We start from the raw sequence: 9,072 nt of genomic DNA, 5'->3' as shown, positions 1-9,072 counted from the left end.
AGAAACACAAAGAAGATATAAACTATATTTCTTCTAGTCCTGCTTATGTCCTCTACTAAGTTGAACATTAACTGCATTATTTTTCAAAAGGGTAAAGAATCTCCCTCAACTTTCACTTGACATGGGAGAAACTGCTATTTGTAGCCCCAGAATGTGCACTGGCCATGGCATTAGCCTTAGTCCTGGCTGCAGCTATACCTCAGGCTCTCTCTTCCTCATGTCTCAGTGCCTTGTATAAAGGGATGGGAAGACACCTGGGGATGGTATCATTGACTTTGGCCAAAAGTCACCAGTTTTTCATCTTGCTGATTTCAGCATGGGCTCTTGGATTCCACAGGAATTCATAGTGTAGAGGATCTCTGTTGGACACCTGCTGGTACTCTAGCTACTTTCCTGTACCAAACTTTTTTCTGGACTCTTCATGTATGAAATCACTCACCCAGCGTAGATCCAAATCTTACTCAGAAATGTTCGGATCTCCTCTTCTGTGGTGTAGTTACCCTTCGTGAAGCTTATACCCAGGAGCATAATCAAGATACCACTTTTAGGCAATGCTTTATCACCACTCAGACTCCTGTTGCTGGGGATGTCCAGTTCACTGAAAAGAGCATTGATGTGACTGCTGGGGTCAACTTCTTCAATTCAAGGCCAAAGACCAGCTCCATGCACTCAGAGATTCTCCTGAGGATCTCAGGGAAATGGTCCTTGCACTTTTTGTTAATAACGTTCAGCAATGCTGCTTTTGTCATGGGATCTTTAATTTTACACTTCTCCAGCAGAAATTGTATTACCAAACTTCCCTTCCTGAATAGAAGGTCTCTGTGTGAGCTCCAGTGGTGGCTCTTGCTGGAGAGGTGCTTGGCTTTTCCTCATTTTGGTTCTTGGCATGTTCATCAGATCTTGTGCATGAAACATCTACAGAAGCAGTGATGATGAAGGGGGCTCTCTGAGACTCCTGGGGAATGTCAGTAGCAAGAGAGCGTTGAAGAGCACTCTCCAAAACAGGAGAAAAGGAGGAGAGGGACTCTTCCTCTCCTGCAGTGATGTGAGCACCCTGGTGGCATTTCTCATGAGTCTGGAACTTCCTCTGCTGACCCCAAGGTATGACTATGGGCAGAAACAACAGACAGAAGTGTGAATAGGGTTGCAGGTGACACAGGCACCTGGTGGAAGGAGAATGAAATGCTGTGAGCACCGTCAGCAGGGAGAGACAACTTTGGCCTTAACCAAGGCTGCCAATGCAGGTTTCTGTGAAATCACTGCGCTAGGAACCTATTGGGCAATTGTTCTCCCAGTGAGTCTGTCCCCTGAGAACCTGGTAAAGCAACTTAGAGTGAGTCTTAGGCTGCAGCTTGGCAACCCAGCTTGGGGCCTCGTGGACTGACAGCAGAGACTAACTGTGGAGCTCCCTTTGTTCTGGGGTTGGGGAGAATATTCAGATGATATTCCAGATCATTATGCTAACTGTTGACAGGGCCTGGTACCTCTTTCCTGTTCTGCTCTGAAGTTGACACTTTGAAGCAACCTGGAACCCAGAAAAAGTGAGAGAGTGCCTCAGCCCACCACCCCTGTCAGGGGTCACAACTTTGGGGGATCCTTTCTGTCTTGGGATCACTGGACCCTCAGTCCTTATTCAGAGTTCTCATATTGACTCCGTGTAGGGCCTGGGACCCCCTCTTCTGCTCTATCGTGGCTTCACTTTCTTACTAAGGAGCTCACCTCCCTTAGGCCCAATATAAAACATTGGGGCAGCCTCTCCCTGACGTCCTGCTATGGGTTTTCAAATGCTGAAAGCCAGGGTGGGGGTCGGACATTATGTTGCCCTTTCTATTGGGGGAAGGAGTATAATCGCCTTAGTCTTCATCGAGGGTCCTCAATTTGACTCCTAGAAGGACCTGCAGCTCCTCTGTTCTCTGACCTGAAGGCATCTCCTCACAGCAAGGCCCAGAACTCTCTGAGACCTAGTAGAGGGAAGGTAGTGCAGCCTTATTTAGCCATATCTGCCTGGAGTCTCCCAAGGCAGAAAGCGGTGGCAGGCACTTTTGGGCCTCATGAGGATTGGCCTCACCAGTCCTCGCTCAGATTCTTCATTTTGACTCATGACAGTGCCCACAATTTCTCCCTTTCATGGCCTGTTACCATACCCCTGAGAATAAGGCCCTCATTTCTCTGTCACCCTGAGGAGGAATTGAGGGGTGCCTCTGCTCTGCCTGACATTTATCCCTGAATCTGCCAGGACTAACAGTAGGGGAGAGATTATGTGCTGCCTCCATTGTTATAGGAGGTTTCATGCTCTGCTCTTTCCTCATGGTCCTCGCCCTGACTCCTGGCTCAACCTGCTAATGTTCTCTGTGATGAGATGGCCAGGCTCAGACCAAGTTCCTCACCACCTGGAGTCCCCAGACGTGGAAGTCAAAATGATCTCGCTGCAGCTATTAGGCGACTCTGAGAACTAATAGCAGGAGAAAGACTCTGTGGGACTCCACTGTTCAGGGGTTTGCGACTCCTTGAGTTCTCATTCAGCCAGGATCTCTGACTCCTCCCTCTAGTGACATGAGTCCTCCAGGGAGAGGAGTCAGTGGCTGACATATTCAGGTTATTCGTGCCTGGGGATTTCCAGGGCTGTAAGGGGTGGGACTATGTGGGTTCCTCTCTCTTCTAGGTTGGTTGCTCTCCTCAGTCCTTGCTCAGGGTCCTCACGATGAACATTCCTAAGACCTAGAGGCCTGTCTACTTATATACAGCCTTTAATTCCCTAAGACTACCAAGAAGGAAATAAGAGTTTCCTTGACTACCAAGAAGGATGTAAGAGTTTCCTTATCTGAGCAAAAAGCCTTATGGTCAACTACAGCTGACAGTACCTGAGGGATTCTGCGTTGTCTGTGCTGTTATGCTTTGAGTGGTTCCTTCCATCCTCACGGTCCTCAGCTTGACTGTTTGCATGACCTGGAATTTATCCCTGTGGTAATCTCAGGCTGACCACTTAGACCAGATGCCTTACCTCCTTGAGATGCCTTGAAAGGAAATGAGTGGGACTCATCATCTCAGAATTCCCGGGTTTGCCAGGGAGAGACATCAATGGCAGGGTTTCGTGTGGCTCCACCTGTTCTGGGAGGAGTACCATCACCCCTGTTTAGGGTCAGCAGTGTGACTCCTTTAAACATCCTCTGCTGACTAGGATTGCTCCCATTAGACTAAGGCTCTCACTTCCTTGAGACCACTCCCAGAGGAACTGAGGGGGCACTTCAGCCTGAGAGTTCTGCCCTGGGCCTCCTAGGGCTGACAATAGGGACAGGACACTGTGCATTCCCGCTGTTCTGGGGTGACTGGTCTCCTCTATCCTCCCTCAGCATCTTTACCTTGACTCCTACCTAACGAAATCTGAAACTCCACCCTCCACTGACTCAAGGCCGCACTCCTCAGACCAAGGCCATATCTTCCTGGAATCTCCCAGTTGGAAGTTAGGAACAGCCACATCTGGCCACAGTTATTGAGGATCCTCTGAAGAATAATAGCACGGTCAGAATCCTACAAGATTCCACTGTTTTGCAGTCAGTGGCTCCCTCAGTTCGCACTCAGGTTTCTAACACTGATTTGGGGATGTGGAACTCCTTCCTCTACTAATCTGAGTCTGCCAGCCTCAAGCCAAAGCTTTTCCTTTACTGAGAAACCAGAGGGGGAAGTCAGGGTGCTTCTCCTTGGCTACCCCAGTGTCCTCACCTTAAATCCAATCCAGGCTTCTGAGGACCCCCTTCGTGGGCAGAATAGGAGCTACTGCCATGAGATCAAAGCTTTATCTCCCCGGGGCACCAGTAGAAGCCCTAAAGAAAATGAGGGGGAACCTCAAGCAGATAGCCCTGCCTATGGCCACCCAAGGCAGAAAGCAAGATATAGCTTTAAGAGCCCCTACTGTTCTGGGTGGATAATTCCTCATTTCTCATTCAGAGTCCTCATCTTGATCATTTTCAGAGGCTGAGATCCTCCTCCCCAAAACCAGAGCACACCACCCTTAGACCAGGACTCTTACGTACCTGAGAACCTTGAATAAATAGAGAAATTTTAGCTTACTGCTATAGCTTGGGCCTTCTAGATCTGAGAGTAGGCAGGGCCTGGTCTATCTGTGACCCCGATATTCTGAGGCAGTGATCTCCAGAATCCTCATTTATGGGGGTTCTCATCATGCCTCCTTACTCTTTAACACTGCTGGGAAATGTCACACATCTGCAAACAATTGAGCAGGTTCCCTACTGCAAACCTTGCAGACAATGGCTCCCTGTCCCAGGTTCTGTATGAGATAGGGAAGGTGTACCACAAGGCAGGAGATCCAGGACAGGTGGTGGGCTGTCAGTGATAAAAGCACACTGATCTATTCCTTTGCTTCACCAGCCAGACTTAGCCTATTATTTACTTTGCTTTGAGGAGATTTAATTTCTATGGGGAAAGGGCAGAGCAGGACGATTTTGGGAGCTCCTGATCTTATTGGGTTATCTAATGTTGCATATGGAGATGATCATACTGTCACTGTGTGTTATTTTTGTCTTTTCGTAATTCATACTACTCATTTATTCAGCATTATGATTACTCTACTTGTATAATCCAAAGAAGTGCTTTGGGTACAGTGTCCTTTTAATGCTCTGATAAGCATTTTGGGCAGTGAAAGGAAAAATGGATTAAAAGACACAAAGTCTGGCTCAGGCTGAGGGGATTGGAAAAATATGGGCTCTAGATGAATCCATACCAGAGATCTAATCCCAGCCCTGTCAATTACAAGCTTGTGAGCTTTTAGAAATTTGTAATTTATTCATTTTGAAGTGAGTCTGCTAAACCCTATCTTGTAGGAATTTTGGGGTATAAGTACTGTCCATAAAACATATGGCATACTAAGCAGGAAATACTGAGTCTTTCATAAATGACAGTTACCATAATATGTGGTTTTACACAAATTATTAATTTTTAATTTTCCTAACGATATATTAAGAAACAAAATTACCACATCTTGAAAATATTTGAGACCGTTTAAGCCTATGGAAGTTCTTTGAATTTAGCAACCTTGTTTCAAAAAGGTTTTTAGTGAACTCATTCTGGCTTATATTGATCACTGCATTTCATGTGATTATTTTAAACCCAGAAAATACCACCCTCCAATCAGAGGGGTTTTTTGATGCAGTAGATAACGTGGAATATGAAGTGCACTAGAACAAAACAAACTAATGGCAGTCTTAATAACCTAAATAAATCCCGGTATCCTTTATTTATACTAAAAGAAATAGGAAAAGGAATTAGGCAAACCAAGAATTAAACAACTTTTACATTTCTATTTTTCCTTTTCTTTCTCTTCATATTATGATGTCAACTATTTTACTGTGGAGTTCTTTAAGATTCATATGAAAATCCATTCTCTGTTTCCATGTTATCTAGTTCTGAATTACAAAGAAAATATGTTGTATGACTTTGTTTTGTTAATTCCCAAACCGTAACTTTCAGATTGGTTAAACAGCCATGAATGTGAGAGCTATGTTATTGATAATTGTATAATCTGAAGCAAAATAAACCTTCACTTAAGAGGAACAATGTTGATAATTGACAAAGAGATAAAACATAAATCTGCAAGTTACTCATGTATAACAAGACAAAAGAAACATACATATCTTGTTCCCTCCAGCCTCTACTACACTGCAATACTTAGAAGGCTCACTACTCTCTTCTAACATGAAGCGAAAATTCTACTTCAGACCTCCCTAGAAATGGGAGGATCTGTAGGATGTGGCCCCATAAGGTGCCCTGGCCAAGGGAACAGTGCCAGCCCTGCCTTAAGCTCTCAGTCTCAGTGCTCTCTCTACCTCATCTATCAAAGCATCTTCATACATATGTGGGTATAAACCGGGACTGGTGTTATTGCTCTCGGCCAAAACACGCAGGACTCTCATCTTGGTGGTTTCAGCATTGGCTCGTGGACCCCACAGGAACTCATAGCGTGGAGGATCACTGTTGTGCACCTGCCGGTAAAGCACGTACTTATCTTGCACCAAATCTTCAGTAATGATCTTCCGAGAATCCCCATAGATTGAGTGCAGGATCCCATCATATATCCCCAACACACCCAGGAACTCCCAGACCTCCTCTTCAGTGGCACGGTTGCCGTTCATGAAGATCACACACAGGAGCGACATCAGGAGACCCGACTTCGGCAGCGCATTATCACCACTCAGAATTCCTTCACTGGAGAGGCCCAGCTTGCTGACAAGGGTGTAGGACTCGCTGCTGGAATCCATTTCTTTCAATTCCACGCCAAAGGCCACCGCCAAATGTTCGGAGGTTCTGTTGAGGATCTCAGGGAAGCACGGCTTGTACTGTCTGCCGACACGCTTCAGCATGTCTGCCTTCAAAATGGACTCTTTCTTCTCAAACTTCTCCTGCAGGAATTGCACCAACGTGCACGCCTTCTTCTTTACAGGATCTTGGCTTAAGTGCTTAAAAATGATGGCTTTCTGTGAGGTGCTTATAATTTGGTTATCTTCACCCTTGGCAGCCATATCATATTTTGAGCCTGAAACACCTGCATCAGGAGAGCCAGTGGGTGAAGCTCCCTGAGACTCCTGAGGAACGGAGGCATCACGGGAGGTGCTTGGACTTTTCTCATCTTGGCCGTTGGCAGCCACATCATATTTTGAGCCTGAAACACCTGCATCAGGAGAGCCAGTGGGTGAAGCTCCCTGAGACTCCTGAGGAACGGAGGCATCACGGGAGGTGCTTGGACTTTTCTCATCTTGGCAGTTGGCAGCCACATCAGATTTTGAATATGAAACAACTGCATCAGGAGACCCAGTGGGTGGCGCTCCCTGAGACTCCGGAGGAACGGAGGCATCAGAAGACCTACGACAATCACCCAGACAAAGGTGAGAAGAGGATGAGGAAGAGTGGGACTCTTCCTGCTTCTCTGCAGTGGCCTGGGGACCCGTGAGACCCTGCGGCTGACCATGGGTCTCCTGGCATTTCTCACGGGCACGGAGCTTACTCTTGTGACCCCGAGGCATGATGGCTGTGGCCTGTGACAGCAGGTAGGAGTGTGGGTAGGAAGACTAGGAAGGCTGGCACCTGGATGGGAGAGAGTGACGTCACGTCAATATCTTCAGCAGAGAGCGACCATCTTGGCTTTAACTAGGGCCCCTTCTGCAGGTTTCTACGGAACAACTGCTCTAGGAACCCACAGGACTCCTTTTCTCCTGGTCAGTTTGTCTCATTCAAACTCAGGAGGAAGTTAGAGTATTAGACTATAGCATGACAGCCCATTTTGGGGCTTACTGAGGTGACAGCAGGGGCTGGCAGTGAGGGCCCCTCTGTTCAGGGGTTGGATCCTCTCTGTTTACATTCAGGATCATCATTAAAATTGTTGACAAGACCCAGAGGCCCATTTCCTTCTGCCGCTCTGAAATTGACACTAGGAATTTTAACCAGGAGGAAATAAGGAAGCACTTCTGCCCAACACTTCATTCCGGGGACACCCAGACCGCCTAGGGCTGACAACAGAGGAGGCATTTGAGTGGCCTTCCGGTTATAGTGAGAATGGTCCTCATGGTGATTAGACTCCTCACCCTGACTCTTCCCACAACCTGGAAATCACCCTCACTGACCTGCTGCCATCTCCTTACAACCAGGGGCCTACCTCTCTGACTCTCACAGGGACAAAGTGAGAACGCACCTCAGTCTCTAGAGACCTGCCCGGACCCCCCAGGCTAACGTCAAGGGCAGAGTTTGGTGTAACCCGTTACGGGACATGGAGTCCCCTCCCTTAATCCTAAGGAGGGTCCTCTTAACTATGAAGGGCCTGAGATTTCCCCTCTACTGACCTGGGTCCACCAGCCTTGGACCGAGGCCTTCATGTTCTTCAACACGACGGAAAAAATGAATGGGCTTTGGGCCTAACAGCCATGCTTGGGGACTCCTCAGGGACCAAGTCGGGGCAGGTTGGGGCAGGGCTCTGTGGAGCCGCCTTTCTTCGGGGGAAGGGGGTTGAAGTTGTCGGGGAATGCCCCCCAGTTCTAGGTCAGGATACCCACCAAGACAGCTGAGAAGATCTGGGACGCCTCCTTCCGCTGACGTGACACAGCACTTTTCAGACTGAGGCGACTGCTCGGACCCGTTTTTTAGGTGAAAGTCAAGAGGAACCACTTCCGGCCACGCCCACCTGGCGCTCCCTGCGTAACAGCAGCTGCAGGGCTCTGTTACTCCCCCTTGAGTTCCGTGGGTGCATCAGATTCCAGGGAACTCAACATAAAGTTGCTTTCAGGGGCTCTTTGCGGACCCTTGGACTTCTCTATCTGTTGAGCTGAATCAGTCAACCGGAGATAGTGGCTCTCATTCCCCGAGAGTCCAGAGTTGGAAGTAAGGTGCAGCCTGAGCCCGGGAGCCATGCCGGGACCTTCCAAGACTGACAGTAGGGGTGGGGCTCTGTGGGACCCCCTTTTTGGAATGGACTTTGCCCTCAGCCCTCACTCAGTGTTGTCGCTTCATTCTTGCCATGTCCCCTCTACTGACTTGAGGACACCCTCTCAGACTAGACTTCAACTTCCTGAGACGACTCATATGCAATTCAGTTACACCTCACCTGGCCACTACTGCCTGGGGCCTCCTAAACCTGGCTGCTGCTATTAAGTTGTGATGCAAGATCGGGGAATGAAGGGAGATTTGGGGGGCACTCTTGTCTCTCCTGATGGGTGGAGCCCCTCAGTCCTCACTCAGGGTCCTCACATTGACTGCTGTCAGGGTCTCAGTTTTCTCCATTTTCTGATGTAAATTCATCCCCTTCCTCTGACTAGATCCTGTAAAATTCAGAAGGAGAAAGTGAGAAGACTTCTTAGCCTGATAGCTATGTCTGGGACTTGTCTCTTGGCTGACATCAGTGTCTGTATTCAACACTTTCATGAATGAATTTCTACCCTTATCTTGTGTGACTCACTGCTATATTTGCTATCCTAATTTAGTCCATTCTTTATATTATATTAAAATAATATGAATTTAAAGGCCAGTCCACTTCCACTAAAGAAGTTTCAGGTGGTTATTAGCACAGTGTCT

At 47.7% G+C, this 9,072-nt stretch overlaps 1 protein-coding gene across 1 annotated transcript; it reads right to left on the bottom strand.

The window, feature by feature from the left end:
* Nucleotides 1-5,223: 5,223 nt before the first annotated feature.
* On the bottom strand, nt 5,224-8,168 carry LOC129476257 (melanoma-associated antigen B6). Its single transcript, XM_055269021.2, has 2 exons — nt 8,058-8,168; nt 5,224-7,095 (listed from the first exon to the last, which is right to left on the bottom strand). Exon 2 carries the CDS (start codon nt 7,032-7,034, stop codon nt 5,811-5,813), a length of 1,224 nt encoding a protein of 407 aa, XP_055124996.1. The 5' UTR covers nt 7,035-7,095; nt 8,058-8,168; the 3' UTR covers nt 5,224-5,810.
* Nucleotides 8,169-9,072: the final 904 nt, after the last annotated feature.

The sequence above is a fragment of the Symphalangus syndactylus genome, chromosome X (assembly GCF_028878055.3).
Source record: "Symphalangus syndactylus isolate Jambi chromosome X, NHGRI_mSymSyn1-v2.1_pri, whole genome shotgun sequence".
NCBI classification, from domain to species: domain Eukaryota; kingdom Metazoa; phylum Chordata; class Mammalia; order Primates; family Hylobatidae; genus Symphalangus; species Symphalangus syndactylus.
The sequence above is the reverse complement of the archived record's forward strand: the minus strand, read 5'-3'. Positions and strand labels throughout refer to the sequence as shown.

What these genes read in the sequence shown, in the direction of transcription:
- LOC129476257 (XM_055269021.2), bottom strand. Translation starts at nt 7,034, where the DNA reads ATGCCTCGGGGTCACAAGAGTAAGCTCCGTGCCCGTGAGAAATGCCAG.